This window comes from Fundulus heteroclitus, unplaced genomic scaffold (genome assembly GCF_011125445.2).
Source record: "Fundulus heteroclitus isolate FHET01 unplaced genomic scaffold, MU-UCD_Fhet_4.1 scaffold_38, whole genome shotgun sequence".
Lineage (NCBI taxonomy): Eukaryota > Metazoa > Chordata > Actinopteri > Cyprinodontiformes > Fundulidae > Fundulus > Fundulus heteroclitus.
The window spans coordinates 3008526-3034786 of NW_023396792.1; the positions used below are offsets into that span (position 1 = coordinate 3008526).

Genomic DNA, 26261 nt, shown 5'->3' on the forward strand with positions numbered 1-26261 from the left:
AAATGCTGAAACTGAATCCAAACGACTTTTTTAGTCTTTTAGTTGAATTGTGCAATTTGAAAATTAACCTGGGATTTTCACACAAAAGCAGCATGGCATTTTAAAAGGAATGTATAGACGTCTGAGATCCGTTGTGTTTCTCCAAAGGTAATATGTTTTCCTGGGATTTCCCTCCTGCAAATGTTTTAATAAAAAAAAAAAAGTAATATTCTCCTGTTGGATTTTCATCACTAACCACTCTGGATGCTGAAAACCGGAGTTCAATAAACGTTATTACACAAAATAGACAGATTCTGTCAATCAAAATGGGTTTCTTATGTCTCTGGAAGGCTCCCTCTAATTCTAATGCCTTTTATCTTAACCTCTGATTTAAACAAGCTTTTAGGGAGCTATTTTCTCTGGCACAGGCATTTTTGGACCTCTTCAAGCTCTGACGGTAAATTAGAATCAGTGAACACATAAAGGGCACAGCTGTTTGAGTGTCAGCTGTTTCAGTAATCCACTTTTCAGGGCTAGCAAACTCTCATTTTCTGTGCGGTTACACAACCAATGATTTATGGTCAATAAAAATGTCCCAACACAAAAACAGAGAAGGCCTCACCCTTTATTGTACGCTTCCTCCTCGATCTTCGCCTTGATCTCGGCTCTGATCTCAGCTCTGATCTCCTCCAAGTTGACTGGTGGCTTGACGGGCTCGCTTTCCGGCTCCGTCCCACTCTTTCCACTGCATTGTTTGGGATAGGAAAGAACGGAGCAGTCAGCCTTGGACAGCACCGCCGCTATCACGGCAGACGTTATAAAACACTTTAGAGTAAGGTTCCATCAAAACAAAGTAGGCAGGCCTTATTAATGGACACGCTGCAGCTCTGGATTAGTGCATTAGCAGCACCGACACAGACACGCTGGACACAAACAGAACAAGTGGAGATGGCACGTTTGTTATTCTCCTCACAGAGAACCTCTGGCTCAGACATACGAGAGACTGACTGAAGCTTACTTTATGAGCACAATATCACTGGAGTCCTGAGCCTGGCCTTTGTCAGCCTCTTTTTTTCCCCCTAAATGTTTAGATTAAATCTTGACTATTATTGTTTTATGCCTCTAGAGGTAGGTTTAGCTCACTCTGGCTTTTGACCGCACTATAAAGCACATCCTGCAGGGCACACAGACAACCCAAAGTTCCTAACGTAGCACAAAACGCTTTGATAAGAAATGATTAGAGGTTCAGGATTTCTCCTGGAACATCATGTCCAACACTGCAGGAATGGCCCCTGGAAGATTAAACATGCGTGTTGAGTGTTTAAGCAAACATACCACTCTCCTGCCGGTTGAACCGCTTCTGTGGGAGTGCTGCTTTTCGCATCAGCTGCTTCACACTAAAGAGGAAAGTGATACAAGTTAGGTATTTCGTCAGCAAAACTAGGCGTCAGGCCTGTTTTTAGCTAAATCCAGGCTCTAAAATAGCAATAAAAAGCTGTCTGTCACATCAGTTAGTTCATTTCTGTCTTGAAAAGGCTGAATCATCTCCGACGGGCTGAGGTACTGAGTACAGCAGTGTGGGTGTCATTGCACGAAATGCTTCATACATCATTTCCCATCATTTCCCAACAAGACAGGAACAACCTACCAGGACAGGAAGAGCAGGACCCGGTGTGAGACCCACGTTTGAACCTGGGCCGGCAGCTGCTGGGCTCTGACCCGGGATGTTGAGGAGGTTAAACTTAGGCACCACTGCCACGCTCACCCTGCGTCTGGGCAAGGCCTGCGAATGACGAGGCGGAAAAACAAAGAGGGATGGAACGTGGTGCTGTGTTTTCACATGAAGATGTAACTGTGAGAGTGAAAACGTCACCGGTCACCTTTCCAAGGGTGAGGGACATGGATCTTGATGACCGTGGAACCCCGTCGTCTTGATTAAAACACACGTTGAAATAAATAATAAGAGAAACAGAAGGCAGCATCAGCTTTCTACCTGTACAGAGGTTATTTAGTCCTAAAAGTGGAATGTTTCTGGATAGAAAATGATGCAGGATTGAAGCAGGAGAGTAAATAACTTAAAAAAATAATGTTTTTTTTAATTTCCCTTTTATCTGCAAGCACATTGTCCTACCTCCAGCGTCTACGGCTGCTCCATAACAGCGGTTTGAGTTCTGGTTAGCCAGTTTCTTAAACTCCATCAGCTCTGCGTGGTCCTTCTCATATGTCCTTCTTAGATTTTCCACATATTGCATCATCACCTCAGTGGCTTTGTTCATACGTTTCTCCTGTTTGACAATAAAAAAAAAAAAACATCCATCAGGCCACAGAGACAGGAACTGAGCATTCACTGTCTATGTGCTGACGTTAAGCTTTAAAGTTATGAGCCAGACTTTACTTTGCAATACCCTGAAATCAAGTTCAGGTATAGTCTTTAACCTATAAAACAACATGTGACTCTCAGCTTTTCTAGTGGTTCTTGTGTGTTGATGTTCTTGTGACAAAATCGACCAATTTGGATTTCAGACCAATTTGGAAAAAGGAAACCCAAGGAAGTTAAATACACAAACTTTATCCATGAAGATGTGAAGCCATCATTCTGAGTGTCAGGCACTGTTGTGTCTATTTGAATAAATGAACGATTAAAAGCCAAATTTAGGATCCACCAATGTTTGTCTCCTAGCATTTCACCTCTCAGCCATTTTCTAGTTTTCAACTTCTAAACATTTCTAAAATCTCTGAAATCATCTGTAAATCTAAATCTTCCACCTGTATGCTTGATCCAGTCCCAACAGCCATGGTCAAGCCTTGCCTTCAAGCTCTCCTTCCATTCATCACAGCCATCTTTCCTACTCTCTTTAAAACTGCTATTATCACTCTTATACTGAAAGAATCAGGCTCAGATACCAACAACTACAATAATCTACACCCCATTTCTAATTTACCCTTTATCTTCAAAGTACTCGAAAAAAAACTGTTGCCTCCCAACTTCATTCTCATTTAACTCATAATAAACTTTACGACATAATCTACCTTCTGTTCTCATTCTTCTGGATCTTAGTGCGGCCTTTGATACAATTTCTCACTCCATCCTTCACCATAGATTATCGTCAATTGGCATCCCACTCCCCCCCCCCCCTTTGACTGGTATTATTCTTACCTTACCCCGGGCTAAAGGACTCATGTTGAACCAATTTAGCGTGACCAGTGTTCCCATCCATCCCCTGCCACAACCGGCATCCCCCAGGGCTCTGTACTGGGACCCCTACTTTTTTATTACTGCAATCCCATCTGCAAAATCTTCTGGAAATTCAACATCTATTGTCATTGTTATGTATGCAGATGACTCTATCTTTCATTTAAGACAAGTTCCACAATCCCTCCTTCTTCCTTTACCTCCTCCATTTCTGAAATAAATTCTTGGTTCACTTCCAACTTCCTTAAATTGAAAAGTGAAAAAACTGAGCTCCTCTTTGTAGGAACCAAATCTATATTATCCAAAGATGACAGTTTGTCCCTTTTCACTTGATGGTTCATTAGTCTCCCCCTCACCTCAGATGTAAGAGTCTGGGTGTAATTCTTGATAGCACTCTATCCTGTACCTCTCACATCAGTAACGTCACCTGTTCTGCCTATTTTCATCTACGCAACATTAATCACCTTTGCACCTCCCTTTGCCCTCACTGTGCTTCAATTCTCCACATTCTTGTCACCTCCTGCATTGATTACTGCAACTCTTTTCTCTTTGGCCTTCCTCAAAAATCTCTCCATAAGCTACAAGTGGCTCAGAATTCAGCTGCTCACCTTACTACCAAAACCCCTCATTTCTTCACATCACCCCAGTCCTACAGCAGCTCCACTGGCTCCCACTTTCAGATTCAGAATAGAATTTAAAATTATTCTGTACACATTCAAGGCCATCCACAACTTTGCCCCCCCCCCCCCCCCCCCCCCGCCTTTCTGATCGCCTTCACATAGCTACTCCCTCCCGCACCCTTAGATCCTCCTCCATCACTTCACTGTTCCTCCTTCCTGCTTCAGCACCTCAACGTCCCTCCGGACATCCACAATACCGACACCCTCCACAAGTTCAAATCTAAATTCAAAACCCATCTGGTCAAGCATGCATACTGTATGATTGCGGTTCATTGTAACCTTTAATGTTTGTTGTTTCATCTTGCTTCATTGTTTTATGCTACTTGATTTGTACAGTGTCCTTGAGTGACCTGAAAGGCGCTTTTAAATAAAATGTATTATTATTATTAATAATAATAATAATAATAATAATAATAATAATAATAATAATAATAATAATAATAATAATAATAATAATAATAATAATAATAATAATAATAATAATAATGATAATAATAATAATAATAAAATAATAATAATAATAATAATAATACTAATGATAATAATCATTAGTATTATTATTTAAGGTTAAAAGTTAAGCCGTCTAGGTTAAATCTTCAATGCCTAGTGTGACATCACTGATCAGAGTATATATAATCCCAAATTATAGTAAAGTTTTCTTTAGCACACTTTCTAAAAGCGTTGTATCTCAGTGGGAACCTGTTGTGGATATCCATACTTCCTTATCTACCCGTATGGTTATAGGTACAGCGTATACCTTGGAAGCTTTTGGGAATCAAAGCAAATGATTACGCATACAGTTCCGTCTTTCGCATGCTCAAAAGAGTCAGTGAGCAATTAAGTGTTTGATGGCCATCTTAGAACTTCTTCCTCTATATACTATATACACCAGGTTAGGATTTTACACGGCAAGTAATTTGCATTTGGCTGTTGCTCACAGTAAAAAAAAATACATCCATCTCATTGATTAAAAGAAAGTAAAACAAAGTTTGAATTCTAGGGATTTATTTGTCAGCACATATTCTTTTCCCAAACAGGTTTTTATAATCATTCAAATCTAACTTAAACCACTGTCTATTCATAAATTAACATGAAAAGGATGTCTATAAAAAAAATTTGTACACCCTCGCTGTTTCTATTGGTTCTTAGAAAGAAGATGGCAGACATGCTGTTGACTGATGCATTTGATTACTAGAATTCATTTTCATTTACAGAGAATCCAGTGGGCTCATCCCTTGTTAAAGGCTGCTGAATCTGAATATTTGGTTAAAATGTAGTTGAATAAATTGGATTGATTTGTAATGAAATTGGACCAAACTGGATTGTATATTTGTGGATACAAATTTGGTTTGTCTGTCTCACAAAGTGACTTAAGGTGAAATTTGTTGGTAATCATCGTCATGTGACTAAATGAAACTTAGTTTGATCATTTTTTTGCAATTGCAGGGTTCATATGAGGGCCCTTCAAAGAGAAACATCAGATCATGCAAAGCCTGGCTCCTTGAAAGCAAATTTGTAAAGAGAGGAAGGATGACTCGAGACTTTTGCACAGTGCCGTATGTGTTTGTGTTACTGCACCTGCCGAACCGCTCCAACTATCTCTGCTCTGCTGGAGAGCCTCGTTGTCAGTCGGTACAGCACCGCCACCGTCTCTATGAGCCGTTCGTAGGCATCCCGCTGCTCCATGTTCTGCCACTGCGGTGCAGTCATCTGCAATAAGCAACATCGTGCCACAAGTTACATCAGTGTCCACCTTGTAACCATGCCTCTAGCTCACAAACAAGAGTGTCTAGGAAGGGAAACATGGACATAATGCTTCTGTTTTTTTGAGGGCCGACCTTCAGGGAGCCTTTGAACTCCTCCAGCTCTTTCTCCGTGTCTTCCTCCGTCAGGTTCCTCTCCCTCTCGGCTTGCTTGAGCCGCGTCTCCAGGGTGTAGTTGTCGTTGCGAAATGCAAGCGAGAGCTGGACGAATGCATTCTGCAGAGAGGCAATTATCCTTTAACTCACGCATTAAAAAAACACGTCATTAAACTGCAGAAGCCCGGACTTCTTATTAGGTGGTGTCCGAAGTGCGGCAAATACGCAGCTAAATGAGGAGAGGTTTTAGCGATACGCGGGGTAGAATCCAGTGACCCCAAGCGTGGGGAACAAGCTGTGAGTCTGACATTTGACCTCCCGGTGTTTTGCTTTGTTGATCAAAGCCACTCAGTTCAATTTTCCAACACGGGGGGCCACCGCTGGGAGGAAATATGCGACCTCTGACTGTCCTGATGCAGACGCATCCCCGAGAGAGCAGCGAGAGGAGCTGCAGCCGGAGTACAACAGCGTCACCAGTGTTTGCATTTTCTCCACAGGAAATCGCTGTGACTCTCTTCGGCCTGATCAGGGAGAGAAAAACACTTTCCTGTTGACAGAACAGCGGCAGCTCCAGGCGGGGATATATTTTGTGACAACTGCGTAATTAAGCAGTTTGGCTGCAGACCAGTTTATCACAAACGCACGGAAAGGGTTCAGCCGGTCCATCTGTTTCCCCCGTAGGAACACGACACACTGCTTAAAGGTAACAACTTACTGAGGGCGTTGAGTTTCTGTCACTTGTTTCTTTAGGACTTATATATGTAAGCGATAACAGCCAGAATGTGGATGTGTTGTCTCGTAAAAAGGAACAAAAAGACATGTTTTCATTTTTTGCTCTGAAAGTTCAGGGCTCATCCTGCTTCTTGAAGGGTTTCTTTTGTAGGTTCTTAGGAGTTATTCAGCTTTCAGTGTCTCGCCTGCAGTAGCCAGATGTTTAAGTGGTCTAAGTTTGGACAAACAGGGATTTATTGTCGTCAGCAGGGTGAGCAAACAGTGAGTCAGAGAATACGCCGTTCCAAAGCAGATTTCTGCCCCCCCCCCCGAAAACAACTCAACACAAAATAGCTTCACAACAGATCAACGCTACCATGTGCGCACTATGTCTGCTTCAGATAAGTTGATTATTTAAAACAAAATACGCCCTAATTTCTACTAAAGACAAAGTTGGTCAGCTATTTGTTACAGGAGCATTTTTTTTTATTTAAAACCATTCATTGCAAATACAATATTTAAAGGGCTTACATGGCTTCTAATGCAAAAGTTATATACTAACCAGAAACATTACAGCAGTTCATATTAAATAATACACAGTTATTCAAGACACCCAATGAGTATGCCTCTCAGATTTGGTGTTTTTAGCCTAGATATTGTTACAAATTTAGAGTTCCAGGAAGGTATATATGATTTGCATTTTGAGATTATTTTATCAAGGCAAATACTTTCCCTGGAACTGATGTCATCTTGACAAGCTGTTGAGTTAATCTCACTTCCTCCAAACTGAGGTCCGTCAGGCAGCCATTCAAATGCCGAGACCATAACAACTGCTGATAACAACTACACAAAATCCTACTTTAGAAAAATGAACTAGATCATTATGAGAAAACAATCATTTGGTTTTTAAAGACAGTTAAAAAGATTACAACTTTGTTTTTAGTTCCTTTAAGACATGTTCTCAACGTATGTGTTTTACAGCAAAAAAAAAAAAAAGGTTTGTGTCTTTTGTTTACCTATTAACTCTAATCTCACAAAAAGGGATGAACAATTTTTTTTCATTCATTCTGTCTGCCGAATTGATGTAACCTTGCCTGCAAGCTGAATTTCCGGTGGTATTTGGGTGTTCAACCATTTGTGACCGAACCAAAAACAGTTTGGGCCAATCACGTTGCAGTATTATGGTTTAAGGCGGGACATACAAGCTGTGACGAAAGCAAGAGCTGCCAGCCGAGCCCACAGCTAAATCAACATAAACATAGCTGCTGCTATCACATCTGTCTTGCAAGAATCCATGATTTCAACTTTGATAGTAGAACAGCAAGAAAGCGCCTTGACCAGTGTAACATGTAGTTTCTCATGGCGCCTGTTGCTTAAATAATAAAAAAAAAAAACTGTGATTGGCTAAAACCAACATTTGGTGGTGGGGCACTAGGTGTCGCTTTGCCCAATCAGCTCCGGACGTTCTATTGAACGTCCCTCCTTTCCCTGAACAGATTCGATGGAAGCAGGTAAGGGCCAGATTGATAATGTGCAGAACGGAGAGTGCTACACATTATCACTCTGGCTGGCCAGGTTAGAATTGATGAGCTGCTGTGCATCTACTGCTTTTGTGAGACCTTAAAAGACGACTAAAATATATTTTAAACTCTTTTTCTCAGGTACTATCTATCCTTGTAAACATAAATAAAACCTGATATGCAACATTCCTTTTGATCAATTACTCCATATTGGCCTTTTACTTCAATGAAAAGAGGGCTACATAGAAGACTGCTATTAATCCAGTCTGTATCAATGGAGCTGGAAACTCCACACTACTCCAGACATTTTTAATTGAGAAAGCTTCCTGGATGGGAAGCAAAATGTCTTCAGCTTCAGAATAGAAGTCAGGTTGTTTTGCTTTTTAATCTTTTTTTGATTTATCATGACCTGGATGACTCAGAATATTCACCAACAAGACTGCTATGCTTTTATTTATTTTTTTGGGTTTGTGGTTTCGAGCTTTTAGGATGTCACGCTGCTCAAAGCGTTCCAACGGCTGCTGAATAATGGGACAAAGTCAGATCAGTAACGGTGTTCATAACGTCTGCATCACTTGCCCCATGTAAACAATTATTAAATCAAGAACAACCAACAGTATTAATCAATGCATGCAACAACAATCTGCTTGAAAGCTTGAATAAATATTTTAAAGAAATCTGTAAATTTTCTTGTGACATAAATGTTCCCGAATTGAAACTTGGTTAACGAGTTACCATGCAACTTCAGAAGAGTGTTTTTTAGGAATTACATAAAAAACCCAAAAGTGAGTGTAAAAATTCTCCAAGAAATTGTCAATTTGTTTCTACAGATTAAACAAGGATGCTATGAAATGTTATCACTGAGCAGCTTCAGAGGTGCTGCTAGGACCGGATTAGTTGCTTCTGTTGTCATGCTTGAATAGCGACTTCGTTGAAATGGGTTAGTTTGTTTTTTGTGTCTTTAAGGCTGTGTCTAAATGTATACATTACAATACAAAGTCTACAATTAGCGGAGAATTGATACTGACCTCAACTTCTTTCTCGGTGAGCGGGGGCGCACTGGAAAGAAAAGAGAAAACCCTGTTAACGAAGGAATGAATATACTTCTACAGATGCAGCCGAGAGAGGAGAAGGATTTGTTTTAATCCCTTGAGACAAAAAAGTCAAAAGATACACACCAGCCTGGCAGACCTCGGTGAAGTCTGAGTTTTCTCAGCATCACATCTGAAATGTTTGGCATGGAGTCAGACTTCTCCTTTGTCTCCTCGCTGCTGCTGGTATTTGCAGAAGGTGGAGGTCCTGCACACACATTAAATGATTCTGTCATGATGGTGTTGCAAAATCTGGCAAAAACTGCAGCTTGTGGTGTTTTTCCGATAAAAATGTTTCTAATAAACTATGGACAACAAAAGGATTAAGAAATGTCCATAGGGAAAATAACATTTATACAAGTGCACCTCTTAAAATTAAGAACTAACGAGGCTGATGGGAAATATAAAAACAAGTTAGTATGGATTTTTATAAGATGTAAATAAAACTCCTACAGCAATTTACTAAGTAAAAGGAGAAATAATATGAAGGGTCAGTGGGGAACTTCAAACGGCGTGATGCAAATAATCAAAGAAAAGTCTTCCAAATTATTTTGTTAGAGACAACTTTGAAATTTTACATAAATAGAAAGTAGTAGATGAATGAAACAATTTTTTGTAAATGTAGGCCCAAACCTTACGACAAATCTCCCTAAATCGAAGGTTGATTTCAAAATTAGTGTTGAGGAGAATTTCAACTTTTTTCTTTCTAAAATAAAAAAAAGAAATAATGTCTATTGTCAAAGCCTGTGCAAATAAGGTATTCACTGTTATTTAGATATAAGCGATTCACATAGATTTGTAGTCCATCCTTTTCTACTGGAAGATTTCCTAAAAGTATGAAAGCAGAAAAAAACAATTTAAATTTAGAAATATGGTGACAAATATGCTGTTTCCTCTCTTTACAAATGACACGCACGTATGAAGAGATCTAGAGTAGGAAATGTGGGGGATCACATACACACATATTTTCTGTATATGGATTCGCCAATTTTTCAGGATCCGTTTACATCCGCATCCGGAATATAAGGATCCCTCAGGTATACAACTCAGTTTTCCTGTGTATTGTCTGTATATTTATATAATGTACCGTATATTTATGCATTTAGTCCAGTGTTAATTTATAAATGAGTAGAACATTTTATGTAGTAATGAGTTTTGTAAAAATCAATCAACATCTATGGGCTTGATGGACATGGTTGAAGAAATAACTGCTGCAATAGACCAGAGACAAAAAAAAAAAAAAAAAAAAAAAAGAATTTGATATTATTGAACACAGTATGTTCAAGGACTAGCACAACAACGAGTATCCAGTTATTTAGAAAACTGAAAACAGTTTGTAGAGATAAACAATGTTACAAAAATGATATCAGGTTAACTGTAGAGTATCCCAGGGGCCAGTCGTCGGGACAAAACTTTTTATTTTACTTATTAATGATTTTGTTCATGTATCCAGACATCTCCAAAGATGATTTTTCACACGACACCATTTTGTTCTACTCAGGTGAAAATTTGACACATGTTGGATGTGGTTAAAAAGGATTTAAAAAGGATTAAAAAAAAACATGGCTGACCATAACTATAAATGGACACACAAAAACTAACTATACAATATTTCGTAAAAGAGATTTCCCATTATTTACTGATTGATGTTGAGGGTGCTCAAGGGTGTGAGAGAGATTTAATCTCTGAGTGTTATTGTTGATGAAAAACCATACATCAGTATAAAGATTAAATATGAAAGAAAGTTGAATAATTACAGAAGGTGATGAATGCTGAAGCTTGGTTTACATTTGCTTATTCTTCCTTATTTGACTTGTGTAAAATATTGGGGGAATGTTTGTAAAACAAATACCAATTCCATTTCTATTTTGCAACAAAGAGCTGTAAGAATCAAAAGTAGAAAACAGGACAGAGATCCAATGAGTCCAATATTTAAAATTGTATGACTTGATGCACTGTCATATTTTGCAAGTTAGGTTTATAATACAAATCAGTATAAAGAAAAAGAGATTTCAGAGATTAAAAAAACAGCTAAAGTCAGAGGTAGTCTGATGGAGTGTTTTATTGCTGTTTATGGAAATAATCTGTGAAATAATCTATCTAAACAAACAAAAGAGAGTAAATCAACTTTAAACTTTAGTAAAATATATTATGCTGTCAAGATATAAAAAACTATACTGATTACGTGTAGGGCTATATTATTATTAATGATTATGTTTCCTTTCTTTACTGTTTGCTTTTTCCAAAGGAGTATGTCTGTAGTTGGTTGGCCCATGTTTAGTTTATAAAGTGAATAGATTTTTTGTGAGAAGCGGCAGATTATAAGTTTTTTCTTCTTCCCGCTCCTTGTTATTAATTGTGTCATGATTTGTGGTGGTTTAGGACCCAAAGTGCAAAGAGTCCAAACAAAACAAACAGTTCCGGCAGGCGACCGAGAGCCCGTCCCGACGAGGAACAGAGTTCTGGCACGCGATGCAGGAGGAACCTTGGAGTTTCGTCAACGGTGTTGGCAAACCCAAAGAAGCTCCGGAGGTGGCTGGAGACCACTGAGAAGCTCTGACAAAAACCCAGCCAGGAACCCAAGAAAGAGCTCAGGAACATGAGGTGTGTTCATCTGGACACCCCCATGGAGGAAACCAGGAATCGGCTCGGGTGCCGTCAGGTGGCATGGAGCAGGCAAAGAAGGGACGGCTCTGAGGCAGCGAGGAGCTGTGGAGGCATCGGCACGACCCCCCCTCCCCCTCCCCCAGGGACTGGGTGGAGGCATCAGCCAGATGAAACCACTGGAGCTAAGCCTGCTGCTGGAGTGGGGGCCTGGGCACCACTTACAAGAAATCCTGGTTAACTTCTGCCTCCACAGCCGACTGGCTGGGCTCGGATATCGGCTGCATAGCTGAATGAAGGGTACGAAGGGTAGTAAATTTAATTACAAAAAAACTTAAAGCCACAGTGCCAGCAACGGAGTGACAAACAGAGAATCCAGCCACGGAGAAACAGAAACCAGGAACTGAACACTGGGAAGTAATCAACAGGATCTCAAACAGCTGAAGGAAAAGACCAGGCTGGGGAACTGCAAGATGCACGGATAAATAATCAAACACCTTGGAATCGTGACATTTTGTGTCTTGTTTTGTTCATATTATGCGTTATGTTCATATCCCGTTTACTGAATGAAATAATGAATTGGAATTATTAATTGGAAACTTACTGCATATTTGTTTACATTTGTTGCATATTTGTTTACATTTGTTTACATTTCAACTGCCTACTGTTCACTGCTGCACTTTATCCGGAAGTCAATTGAAACTTATCCTGTAACTGACTGCAATTTATTACAGCATTTTTATCCTGTACTGTAATTCACTGCAAGGTATCCTGTAGAGTTACTGCAATTTTTCTTAGCTGTATGGAAACGAAATTTCGTTCTGTATGCACTCTGTGCATACAAAATGACAATAAAGAAAGTCTAAAGTCTAATTGAATAATAAGTCCTTTAAATATGTTTTCTCAAAAAGAAACAGAAACAGCTTTGTGTTTACAGTCCACAGTTTAAAGCTCAGTCTCCCTCTAAAAGTACATAAATTCACAGAATAATTGCCCGGTCCCATAAAAAGTGGTCTTTGGCTCACATAATTTAGCAATCATGCCATCTGCTGATAAGAAATAAAATTTTCTTTCCCTGTTTGCCAGTAAATGGGCTGTACAGAAAACAAAAAACAAAAAACAGTCCATTAGCATTTTAGTGCAGGAACACATTTTCTCTGCGATTCAGGAAGTGCATGCCCTTACTGGTGGTGCTGAATGTACAGCTGAGAGAAAGCACTTTCTGTTCTATATAACTACTGTGTGTTTCTCAGTGTCGTTACCTTTTTCCTGCTCAGCAGCTTCACTCAGGTCCGGTAACTTGCAGCCAACTATACTCTGGTTACGCATCAGCTTGTGCTCCTGGGAACAGGAACAAAAACGTTCCCTCTTAAAACATCCAAAACAAGACATGGCTAAATATGGAAAGTCTGCAAAAATGATTCTGCAGTGCAGTCTGCAGGGTATATTTTATACCTCTCTAAGTTTGGACAGTTTCTGGATGCTGCCTGGTTGGGCTTGCAGATCCTTGTACAATGAGGACTTGTACACACCGTCTCTGGATTTATCTGAGAAAACCTCGTCGACTGCTGGTGGGAAACCAGGGGCTCCAGTTCTTGAATTAATGCTGCCAACGGCATCCCACGACACAGCCCTCATCAGCGGAGGGAAAGCACCAATAGTTTTGATCTCCGCTGTGCAGGGGGCCCGCTGAGTAGGGGGTCTGGGGACAGGCTTGGCCACCCCTGTGGCTGGGGTCGTGTTTGGGTTTCGGCCTGAAACCTCATCGGCTTTGCTGACTGCCTGAGGACTCTTAGGCCTGGTCAGGTCACGGTTCTCCTTCTGAACAGCGAAGCGAGGCGTTAGGGTTCCAGAGGACACTTTTCTTTTCTCAACGGGCTTATAGTCCACCGACGGCTCATCCTAGGGTTTAGCAAGATGAATACAACATTTATCATTGCTGTTGTGTTCGGATGAGAGAAATCCACACATTTCTAAAAGTGATAGCCTCTCAAATTCTGCATGCAACCAACAAAAAACAGACATACAGGGAAGTTTCACGAAGGCCACAGAGCCTTACATATCTAATTCACCTCTCAAGCCACACAAATATAGGGTCAATATTCTATTTATATATTTTAATAACATTAATGACAGATAGAAACAGCTGAAACATCTGAAATAGCTTTTCCGGCCTTGATAAAGACAGCATTGGTTGGTAGTAGCCTCTAACTGTTGTGCCAATGTGCAATATATTCTAAATGTAAACTTAAATAAAATACATGCTTTTGTATAGGATTCCTTTGAAGAGGTAGTGAGATGAAGAGACACATATTTAAAAAATGTAATATGAAGAAGTGAATGGTTTTTATCACCTATATGATACTGTGCCACCAGTGTGTTAGTTAACCACTTCTCAACCAGTCTTTGTTTAATGTTCGCATTTAGCAAACCAACTCAAATCACGTCCTTTAAAACTTGGATAATCATCTATGATCACAAGGCTGGAGATGAAGTAAAAAAAGGACCATCTGACTTTAGCAGAATGGATGTTGGATGTACCTTTGATGGACATAGATGCCCATCAAAGGTACATCTAAGTCACAGCTCTTTTCATTTAGACCAATATATGCTAATTACAGAAACACTGTGTTCACTTTTTTACAAAGTAACAATAATCTGTAAAGAATACATCACAAACATTTATTTTGTGCAATATATCAAAGACGTTAATGACAGCAGATGATAGCCATCCAGTTTTGTTAAGTTCACCTTCTGAAGGAGGGAAGAAAGAAAGAAAGACAAAAAGAAAGAAACTATTGTTGTAACGTAATTACATGTAAATATAAAGCAATAAATAACATTTGCCCAGTTTAATAAGAGAAATAGGACTGGTTCATTTGTATTGTTTATTGTTTCAAAGGAGAAGTTTTAAACATGCAGCAGTTCTGTGACTCACCTCCTGATCCTGGTTCTTTAAATCAGACTGCTCTCTCCCTGTTGGCACCTCTAAATGCTACAACATAAAAATAATGTGTTAATAAATATCACTAGATGATTATCATACTTCTAGAGTACATCATCCCAGTTCTGAAGTCCTTACACTGCCTCGGGGAATCTCGAGGAACAGACTTTAAATTACTTATGTTAGTTTATAACTCACTAAATGGCTTAGCACCAAAATACATTAAAGATTACTGCTGCTATAATAATAATAATAAAATAAATCTTACTTATAAAGCACTTTTCATTTAAAAAAATATATCAAAGTGTGACATGATACAGCAATAACAACAGTACAAAATGAAAATGTAGTAAAATAAAAAGTCATGGATCAGTGGGAAATGCTTGTTTAAAAAGAAACGGCTTTAAGGCTTTTTTAAAAAGCAGCAACTCTCTGCGGAGCATCAGTAAGGTAGAGATAAGGACAAACTCAGGAGAGATTCTTAAGGTCAATGAAACAAGTTTTAAACATTCACGGTTGTTGAGAGAAGAATGACTTGACTGGAAAAGGAGACACGGGCTACGGAAGATGATCGGATCTGATTACGAGTGCTAACCAATATGGCTTCGGTTTTGGTAATGTTTAATCTGAGAAGGTTTTGACAAATCCGTGTTTGTATTTCCGTCAGGCAGGGGTGGAAGGATGAAGACATTGATCCTGGTGAAAATCTTAAAGAAGAAGGGAGATTTGTATCTGCCTCTAAGTAGAGTTGAGTGTCATCAGCATAGAGACGGATGCCGATTAATGGCACAGACCAGGAAGCATGTACAAAATGAAGAGAAGAGATTAAGGGTAGAACCTTGTGGGACACCATATGTTGCAGGTTCTAATCAGGACTTGGCATTGGCCACAGTCGACATACTAAAGCTCTGTCTGACAGGTAAGGTGAAAACCATTTCAGGGCAGCATCAGTGAGTCCAGTGTTAGAATGAAGGCAGTTGAGAAAGATGTGTCAAAAGCTGGTTTTAGATCAGGTGGATTAAGCAAGAAGGAGAAGGCCAGCATCATTACAGCAGAGTTCATTAGTGACCCTCACTGGTGCTGCCACTGTACTATGAGCAAAAACCAGATTAAAACATCCCATAGATGGAGGAGATCCTGCAGCTGAGCAGCAGCAGAGTTTTCCAGCACCTCAAAAACTGGAGTGGGAAAGCACCTCAGGACTGAGGTAGGCATTTTTCAGTAGGGATTTGATGATGGCGGCTTTATGTGGGGATTTGACCTGGCCAGATTGTAATGAATGGCTGACTATTTGTGTGATGAGAGGGCTTATGGGGGAAAGGCTTGATTTGATGAGGACTGTAGGGAAGGAGTACAAGGTGCAAGTAGATGACATCTTTCTTTGTAACAACTTTCCAGATTTATCAGGTTTTCTGGTTAAAGTCAACTCAAACATGAAGAAGCAGCATTTAATTTTTATGCTCCACTAATCTGGAGGAACTTCCAGGAAACTGCTAAAATGCTGACACCCAGAGTTTCTTTAAAATCAAGGTTAAAAAATCTATTTGTTTAGGTGTTGCCTTTAAGCTATTAACTGAAACATCATTATTTTTAGTCTGCTGTCCATCTTTTCATTACTATCTTGTATTATGCCACTGCAATGTACTTATACTGTCATCACGTAAAGCACCGCACTGCAAAAACCGAACTAAAAATAAGTACAGTTTTCTTAAAATTAGTGTATCTGTCCTTGATTTGAGCAGGTAAATAAGACGATCTGCCAATAGAATAAGATTTTTGCACTTAAAATAGGCGCAATTCATCTCCATAATCTTATTTCAAGTGCAGGATGTCTAATTATCTTAATTTAGGGGTCAAAATACTCATTCCATTGGCAGATGATCTTATTTACCTGCTCAAATCAATGGCAAAAATATTATGTTTAAGAACATTTTGCTTATTTTTAGATACGTTTTTGCAGTGCGTGACTTGTTTTGTTGCTGAAATGTCCTGTACAGATAAACTTGCCTTGCCTCACCTTGCTTTCTAATTAAGGTCAGCTTTCTATTTAGGACAAATGGATATAAACAAAAAAGTGCTCGGCATATTTTGTGAAATACTTGTGTTGCTCATGGCGTCCTTCAAAGTCCGAGCAGTTTCTTTACCTGACTGACTGACTGTGGGCAGCCATTTGTGGTCTCTGTGGTTCCTGCGGCCAAAAGAGAAGAAGGCAACTTAGAAAAGAGGGCCAGTGAAAGCCTTTATCAACAACCATGACTCATGGTTTGAGAGAGACAGTTTCAGACTTAAGAAAGCAGATTTTGACCCGAAAACATTGGTGCTCAACTGAAACGAAACGAGGAATTGATTTACACTTCTTTTAAAAACTATGAAATTGAGAGGAACCAGATAACGTGAGGTACAAACCAGTCTGAGACGGACCAATGACAGAGCTGCTTCTTGACGAGGATGGTGACGTTGATGGTGTTGGAGGTGGAGAGAGACCTGAGGGGAAAAAATGTCTGTCATTGAAACAATAATTGGATAAATAAAAAATATTAAATGGATATAATAAAGAACACAAGGGTTTATATTTTTTAAAGAAGTTAATAGAACAGGATAAGGTATGTCCTTTCATCCATCAACCTCAGCCTGATAAATAACAGTTTTAAGGATAGGGTGAATGTCAGATGTGATACGTGCACCACCTGTGGGTGAGTCGGTGAGGCTGCTGGTGGATCGTCGCCCCCGGCGGGTCAGAAAGCGGTCGCTGACCATCTTGGCCTGTTCGATAAGCTCCAGGTTCTTCTGCCGATCCTCCTCAGAGAGCTGAAGCTCCGGAAGTGGGTCCTTCACCAGGTCAATCACATTACCGGTGCTGTCTGAGAGAACAATAAACAGGTGATGCACAGTGTAGACTTTTCTGCAGATTTATTCTGGTCTCTGCAACTTCTATGACTGGGGAAATTTGAATTCAGCATTTCAAAATGTCTTTGCATCTATAGCAAACTTTTGATCCCAAGATTCTTGAACACGCTCTCTGTGGTTTGGAGGGAGTTTAGCTGAAGCTGTATCTTCAACCAATTTAGGCATATTCTCTGATAAATTTGAAGTTTCCTTGTAAGGAATAATCCAGTTGTAAATGTTGGTGCACAATTCACCAGAGAAAGGCAGGGCCTTTCTTATCACCTGTTGTTATAATTCAGCGGTAAGCCGTAAAGGACTGAAAGGAATCAAAGCATCAAAAGCATTTCAGGCATGTGGGAGGACGTGCCATCAGATTTATCTGTAAAGCTAGAGACAAGATCACGACCTTGAAGCACATCTGCTGCAGATAAAAGACTAGTTTACAAGCGCTTTATGCTGATTTTGCAGCAACTGCTGAAAACAGTAAATGGAAAATACTTCCAGAATTAAACTGGTAAATCCAAACCACAAAACTAAATAGTTCTCATCGAGTTTATTTTTAGATTCCAGCTGCAGCATGTGAGCCTTTGTGGGGTTTACCCACCAACTGTGGTGATGGGTCCTCCAGAGGAGTTTCTGGCCTGGCGAGCTCTGGGACTGTGTGGCCTGAGAGAGGACACAGCGATGATTCAGTGAAGGGAAAGCGCAAAATCCATTTAAGGGTTGGATGCGTTGGGAGGACGATTACCTGGCCTGCTCAAGGGAGCGTCCCTCTTGTTGGACAAGGACGGCCTTCTGCGGGTAGACGATGGTGGGGGCGGCCATGATGACGGCTTTGCTTTCGGCTGGTGTAGACTGCAACCCAACCCAACAAAACAAGAGCTTAGTTATAACAGGAAGACGGTAAAAGAAACCCTGGACTGACCCACTCTGAGCTGCAGGAGTGACTGACATCCCAGCTCTTCTCCCTGTCTGAGCACAGTTTCGGCATTGCATTGCAGCATCTAAATATGGCGGAGTGTGACCGTCTGATCTGTGGCAATAAATAATCACAAACAGACATGGGCTAGTCTCTGAGCTCAAGTAGATTAGCAATTTAAACTTCTTTCATTAGGAAATAAGAAATGTTAACTTTTTTTCCCCCAGCTGTGGCTGAAAGCTGTCAATTAAGTCACCTTTCCTCGTGTTTAAACCGAAAACAATAAAAAAACAGTCAGACGTATCAGACAAGTTCTGGTAGTGAAAAACACAGGAGTGGATGGACCTCCTTGCTCTTTTCAAATATTCCTCTTTCTATGCAAACGTTTCCATAAAAGCTGTTAAAAAAAGATGTTTTTTATATTCAATATTTTCAGTAACACGTTGAAGCCATCTGCTACAGGATCTGTTATATAACCATGTAAAAATTCACCCAATTGACAACCTTCTATTTAAAACGCTTTTCTACACTCTGCTCTTATTCTGCTGTGGGGACATTTCGAAGAGAGCTTTTAGGTTTGATGAGGGGGGTCGCATTTCATGGGATTCAAATACCTTGAACTGACCTAGGATTTAATACAACATCTTCAGATGATAAGATACAATTACACTAAACATGATATTTCATGATACTATGACTGTTTGCCTCTACAATTCATAAGAAATACATAGAAAAAGAAAACAAAACTGATGCAAAATAGGAAAGTGAACGGAAATGGAAAGGTTTGTTTACAGGTACAAAATGTGAAGGATGAAATGGTGAGGTTACAGTCAGAAACAGAGGCAATAACTATAGCAAATTGATCTGGAGGAGAGTTAAAGTGTGTAACCCTAAAATGAACTGCCTGTTGTAAGCTTTTACCAGGGCAGGCAATTAAGTAGCTAATAGCTTCCAACATGAGCAAAACCACAGCAAAGACAATGATTTTATGCAATTGGCTTTATACTCATGACTTGCTTCTAAATGTCTATTCTACATCTGTGTTAAATTCTTCCACCACTCTTTATGTCTTTTTTAATTTTTTTAATTTGTCTGCTGGATCTCTAATGTTGTAGGTAACACTGGCTTTAAACTTCATCTTAATATGTTGCTCTGGTTCAGGATTTTAGTCATAATCTCCAAATATATCTATACCTGACACTGATTTTAAAGAGTTACATGTGCATATGGTTACGTGACTCTGTGCATCAAAATTAAGAGCACTATAACACTATGAACAATATGTGACAATCACGTTGTGCTGTTTTGCACTTTAAAAGTTTGTGTGTTTATACGGTATACGGAACTGAGGGACTTTAACTCATTCTGGCCCGTGTAGATTTAAATTTAGATGAGATATAGAGCACCGTATAAGTTGCGCTGCACACAAACTGCCTTTGACAAAAGTTGGTGCAAATATTTTTAAACTCCTACAGATGAGTGTAAAATATTTGCATGCTGGGCAAAAGTATACTTGACTGCATTTTCATAGTAAAACTCAGTTCTTTCACTCTCATTACAGAAACACAAAATATGTTGGATCAGATAGGTTTGCTTTTCTCACTAGGGGAAATGTAATAACAAAATGGCTGCAAGCGAGCCATTAAGCAAACAAAAACACATAAGATGACAGCCTTGTATGGGTGTGGTGAGGTCAACAAGTCATTTTTGTGCTTAGTACTGAGTGAACTGAACAGTCTGAGTGAAGGCCCTGATAAAAACTGATATCACATTTCCTCCCCTTAGCCCCATTTGCCACATTGGCATGTACAATGATTTAAAAAAGTAATCAGACTTCTTGTTTCCTCATGATTTCACTGAGATAAACTACATATTTTGGGAAAATGGGGAGTGATTCACATTGCCAAACCCAGTGTTAATTATTGTAAGACGTGTAGAATAAGGAACATTTAAAAATATTTGTCTGATAAGACAAAGTATGCTGAAAGATCTCAAAACAAAGCCCGTCATCCCCACACTTCAAGGATAAATGAGTAACTTAAAGGCCATGAGATGTCTGTCTTGAAATGGTTGCAGGACCATTTCTAATCCTGTGTGACTACAGTGACCTGCAGCGAGAGAAATCGGCCAAAAACGGAGAAAACATTGAACAGCAATGAATCGTTTCAAGAACGAATATTTTTTTTCCATGACATAAATTAAATGTCATTTGTGAACTGCATTTTGTATTTACCCAAGTTATATTTGTCAAATGCTAAAAAAAATTGGATGATCTGAAACATTTAAGGATGCCAAGAAAGCAGAAAATGTAAGAAATCTGTAACGTGGAAAATGCCTTTTCAGAGCACTGCAGGTAGGATAACCACTTTTTTTCAATTATTTCTTTTCATTCCCACTTATAACCATCCAAACTGTGTGGTTTCTAAAGGTTAAATGACAACACTATACTCCAAAGTTTCAGAGTCATTAGTTTTACAGCAGTATACTATATTCCTGTGTGATCACCAAAAGGTAAGTATGCTAATAAACTTCTCTAAAAGCTTATGGTACCAGGAGATTACTAATAAAAGCAAACCCTAATGAAACATTGTAGACAGACTGCAGATTTATAGCAGCTCTCCTCCGATAAAGAAGGGTAATGTGGTTGTGTCGGCATACTCCGTTACATTCTGAGATGTGTCATCCAGCCCGGGTGTTTATGAGCAACTTCAGATGGAGACCATGCTCAGTTTAGTGCTTTGTTGTCAGGGGACTTTTACAGATTCACATTATGAACTAGACCCCAATTACATGCTGTTTAATGTAGTTATATGCAGACTGAGGTAAAACCTGCATATTACCTCAGTAATGTAAAAGGCAATGACTTGAAGGTTCAGCTCACCCAAATAACAATCCCAATGTATTTCTTAAATGTAACTTTTATGCAACATTCTGAGTTAGTGCTATATTTAGAAATTAAATGTAGCACAGAGATACATTTGTTTTTATAAATGCATTTTATACTGTGTGTTTTGAGTCCTCTGGATCTATAATTATGCATAGTTTTTATACTATAGTGGGAAAAACAATAAAACAAGATTTCAAATGAGCCTTTGACATAGCAAGCAGACAGAACGCTGTGATCAACCCACTTAAGTCTGTATTCACCGCTGTGATGGTAGGAATATGAATTAAGCTTAGATTTATTGAAACCGTACTGGGAATATGACACAAATCTTTTCCAAAACATACCTTATCAAGTCTTCATCTTATCTAGACAAAAGGAAAAAATTACTAAATTTGTAACTTTTCTTTTGGATTATTTCTGTAAAGACCCCGAGTCATTGTTTTGCTTTGACGCAGAGTTCTCCTGACAGAACGGAAATGGTCTCCCTGAAAAACAAAGATGGCAGTGGATTCCCTGTTGTGGGGGGGGGGGGTTATTATGAATGCCAAACTACAAGACCAAAAAAAGACAAATAAAACACTAAAAAAATCAGCTTACTGAGACTCATTTGTAAACATTTGTGAGAGATAACAGTGCAGAGAGTCAAAACACAACATGCACCAAAGCAAATAGCAATATTTCAGATTGTAACTTTGCTAACTTCTGTTTTTATTTTCCTAGACAGCCAAGCCTCTGTTTGAATAGTGGTGAGAATCAAAACCAGGATGTTGGAGGAAAAAACGACTAATTTTAAAGTCAGATTAAGACAGAAAACTGATGGAATTTCCTTTTACTGCCAATGAATTACTTGTGAAAATGTGCTTCAGATGCGGGGATAGTTTGTACTCACTGTGCTGGGGGAGCTGGATGAACTGTCCAGTTCCTCAGGAGAGTCCTCCTCTTCCTCAGGCAGAGTGGGCATGACGGAGGGCAGAGAGGGCCCAGAGCGGAGGAACGGGGAGGTGAAAGGGCTGGAGAAGTTACAGGGTCCCCTCAAGTTACGGCCGCCTTGTTTTAATGGAAACCCGGGCGGGAAGAGTTTCTGCTCTCGCTGGAGCTGGAAGATGAGAAAAATATAAAGATAGAAAAATATGTTGTTTTGGTCTGAGCTGACACACGAGTTGACGAGAGGCAGCGCCCTTTCCTTAACTACAGGTATTACAGAACATACACATTAGAGATGAAAGCCCCTGCTGCTATAAGAGTAAACCACACCATCTCACTTTAAGAAGCTCCTAAAATAGCTTAATTCTCCTCAGGCTTGAAAGACACATCAACTAACTCTGAGAGATCCCATAATCTTGGCCTCGACCAGTTATTTTTCTTCTAAAATGCCAAAGAAGAAAATATTCTGTAACATTTAATAAGCTGTCTTGTCAGGATTTGGGTTTTGTTATGATTGTGTGTTCTGTTTAGTCTTAGGTTTAGGTTCTGTCTTAGTTTTGGTTCATGGAATAGGTTAGATTTTATTGTAGTTTGATTTTATTTATGTTTCCAGTTCAGTTCTGTCTCCTCCCAGCAATCTGCCAGCTCACTCAATCTGTTTATCTGTCTCTCCCCGATCACCAGTTACCAGCCAATCAGATCTGCTCACCTGTCAACCTCCAGTCACTAACCAATCAGTTCAGTTCATTTCAGTTACCGCCTTTCCTTTGATTATTTCCACCTGTCACTTGTAATTAGTCTTCACTTCCGTTCACCTGCTCACTCCCCTATGTAGTCCTGCTACAAACCTCTGCAATCTGCCAGATCATTAACAAGCCTTTGGTGAGTTTTGTCCAGCGATCTCTTTTTGACTGACCTGTAGATATTACCCTGATTGCCTTTGTGACTTCTGAGCGAGCCTGATCCTTGAACCTGATTTTCCTGCCCTGTATGATTGCTTACCTGTTTTTCTGACCTGGACCTGCCTTGAGATATTCTGAGTTTGCCTTATCCTGGTCTTTACTTCTGCCTGTTTTGGACTGCTTTTCGTGTACCAAATTTTGGACTGCCATTCTGACCATTGAGCTTGCCTGTCCCTGTATGTACATGAAACCCTGTGTTTTTCTTATACCTCACTTGTTTTGGTTTGATTTGCCTGATTCACGTTAATAACACGTCTACCACCTTGAAATCTGTTTCCTATGAATTTACTGCAGAGTATAATCCTAAAGCATCTCTAAAGCTTATGCCAATGCTAAAGGGCACCATCAGAACGCTCCTGTTTGAACTTGTTCATCTGAGTTGTTTCTGTGGAAATTCGCGGCATATAATAATGAACTAATTCAGTTTACCAATCCATGTTTTTCTCTTTCTGAGGGATGGGATTTTTTTCTTATGTCTTCCCTCTGGTGTTGACTGGGATTATTACATTGCAGTGTATGCATGGTGGGGCTAAAGGGAGGACTGGGCTCATTATAAATCTGTCTCCCATGTAATCCTTGTTGGTGTTTATGGATTGACACGCTTTGCAGAGACTTGAAAGTCTTTTTAATGGAACCAAGAACCAGATTTTATAAAGATTTCTAACATTTTGGCTAAATATTATTTCTTCCATGTGTTTCATCTGATGTAGATTTGATGAATTTCTCAGAAAGTTTTGAAATTGTGTGCCTAGGTCCACATGGGGAGCATGTCACATAATTTTTGTGCAGGTGGACACAACACCACAATCTCTGAGAAATAAAATAAAATATACAAGACTAACGGAAAACACAAATGTCACTGGACGTTCACTGTTGTTGGTAACGAAGAATAAGACAGAAGCTCAGCTAAAACCCGAACAATGCCTTCTTATGTCTGAAACTCACTGGTGGTAGAAAATAATACGAATGCTTTCCAGCATAAGTGATCAAGATCTCTAAAAAAATACGTAAATAAATCCTTTTTTCCATTTGTTTTTATTCCCACACTACAGTTTTCTTCTGGCGGTCACGGAGCTGATTACAAGAACTCAGAGGGATGCACTTGGTCGTTATAACACTGAGCTGCACTCGACTCTCACAGGCCGACTGAGGCAATGAGCTCCTTGGGGACGGCCTAAAGCAAATAAAAGGATTTGTAGAAAGATTATATAAAAACATGTGGAAGATTACCGAGAGAGTGAATCATCCCTGAGGAGTTTGCATTGATAAACACGGGCTTTAGAACTGTAAGTGTTACAGTTGTAAAAAATAAAAAAAGGGGGTCAAATACTAAAAAATGACAAACTAACAAAAGACTTGCAGATTCACAAAGCAGGAAGTGAAATAAAAACCACCAAGTAGCATCTCATTACAGGAAGAAGAAACCAATAATATGTTTATAGACTGGTTTTGCACACGTCAAACATACCCATCACAATACTGGAAAAGAATTAAGTAAAACACATCGATCTTTCCTGTGTTTTAGATATTTTTATCAGTCCTTTTTGCATGAATGGTTCACTGAACTGACTCCAAACATCACCTGATGCGTCAGAAAGAAAAAAAAAAAAACCTGTGCGAAGCCATTGTGTTGTCCTTGTTTGAACTCATGCCGATTTTCCCTTTTTTAAAACAGCAAATGTATGCAAATCCAAATGCAGAAGCGTTTTAACCCTATGAAGGAGGGCACAGTCCTGAGGACGAGCACAAACCAGTGTCAGAGGTTGAAGCGGGCTGATGCTAATAGGCTGGTTTAAATTCGACACAAACAGTAAGAGTTGCATATGCATGGACCTAACAGGTGCGACTGATGAATTACAGCTTCACAGGTGAGACACGAGAAGTGTAGCAAATCCCCAGATACACTGAAGTCCAGTTTGTACAACGCTGCTCAACATCATCACAGACATGACAAGTTCCTGGGAACATAAAACGACAGAGAGGTTGTGAGTCACTGGGGAGGAAGTGGATTGTTTAACTGTTTCCCAGTGAGCTGCTGGGATATTTCCTGACTCCATGAACACAATGTCATGCAGGAATACAAATCGCTTCTCATTCGCACTCTGCGGAAGCATTTAGTGCAGATCCTGGTACTTTTGTTTACCGTTCATCAGAGATAAGCGATGCTAACTAAATATTTCTATTTTATCATAAACAGAAACACTAAATTCTGACAGCTGGGCTTCCTGAAATTTATAGCTTTTCGTGTTGTTGTATTATAATTGGCTTACTTATTGTTTTGCTTTTTTGAATCTGACTTTACAATTGCCTTGGGTTGGAATTAATTAGATTATGTGAATAGAATCTGAACTGAATTAGAGTCTATATACCTGCACATGAGCTGAACCTGTGTGAACATGATTATGTATGAATAAACTGAAGTGAATAAACGTTCTGCTGAAATTTTAAATCTTTTACTTCTCTTTTCTCATTTTATTTCGTCCTCTTAGAATAAAGAACATATTATAATTTAGAGCTAGGCCAATAAAGCCATTCCTTTGGGCCTCTGAGAGACTGCTACACTTTTGGAAAACTATGTTTTGATCAGTTTGTAATATAATTTTCAATGTTCAATTGCTAGTCAAATAAATTGCCTCTTTGTTAGTGGTTTGTAAAGTAAAAACTAGCATTGTCTTTGCTAGCCTAGATATTTGTTCATGCGTGATGCTAAAAACATGTTGATTATTAGCCCTCGTCATTCTTATAATCTTCAGCTGTTGTGTCAATGTATGTTCTGAATACATTCTGGTTCTGAGAAATATACAGAAATCTCTTGCTTCTTTGTCTAATATTTAATGGAGATGGCCTGATGAAATCCATCACTCACGTTACCTTTTGAGAGATGAGGAGACTAATTGGTTTATAAACAAAATTCACCGCATCTTAATTTTAGTACACTCACTAAAAGTTGAGTAGATTCTAGACTCCAGCCCCGACAAAAAACACTGACAGACCGAAGAAAGGTCCCGCAGGTGGTAAAGCATGCAAACTAAACAAAAGGTGCCAACCAGCCCTGCAGGAGGCTGCAGAGTGCACTGTTGCTCCCACAGACCATAACACTGA

At 39.4% G+C, this 26261-nt stretch overlaps 1 protein-coding gene across 1 annotated transcript in view; it reads right to left on the reverse strand.

Moving 5' to 3' along the window:
• mrvi1 (murine retrovirus integration site 1 homolog) overlaps nucleotides 1-26261 on the reverse strand; it is a 40919-nt gene that overhangs the window by 2814 nt on the left and 11844 nt on the right. The window contains exons 5-22 of the mRNA XM_021321771.2: nucleotides 22163-22369; nucleotides 18216-18322; nucleotides 18072-18133; nucleotides 17269-17442; nucleotides 16988-17065; nucleotides 16726-16769; nucleotides 14576-14632; nucleotides 13093-13539; nucleotides 12900-12978; nucleotides 9121-9241; nucleotides 8971-9001; nucleotides 5691-5831; nucleotides 5431-5562; nucleotides 2111-2264; nucleotides 1860-1909; nucleotides 1628-1762; nucleotides 1315-1376; nucleotides 602-724 (exon numbers count right to left, since the gene is read on the reverse strand). Of these exons, the coding sequence (XP_021177446.2) occupies nucleotides 602-724; nucleotides 1315-1376; nucleotides 1628-1762; nucleotides 1860-1909; nucleotides 2111-2264; nucleotides 5431-5562; nucleotides 5691-5831; nucleotides 8971-9001; nucleotides 9121-9241; nucleotides 12900-12978; nucleotides 13093-13539; nucleotides 14576-14632; nucleotides 16726-16769; nucleotides 16988-17065; nucleotides 17269-17442; nucleotides 18072-18133; nucleotides 18216-18322; nucleotides 22163-22369 (2204 nt within the window). The remainder of the gene's footprint in view (nucleotides 1-601; nucleotides 725-1314; nucleotides 1377-1627; nucleotides 1763-1859; nucleotides 1910-2110; nucleotides 2265-5430; nucleotides 5563-5690; nucleotides 5832-8970; nucleotides 9002-9120; nucleotides 9242-12899; nucleotides 12979-13092; nucleotides 13540-14575; nucleotides 14633-16725; nucleotides 16770-16987; nucleotides 17066-17268; nucleotides 17443-18071; nucleotides 18134-18215; nucleotides 18323-22162; nucleotides 22370-26261) is intronic.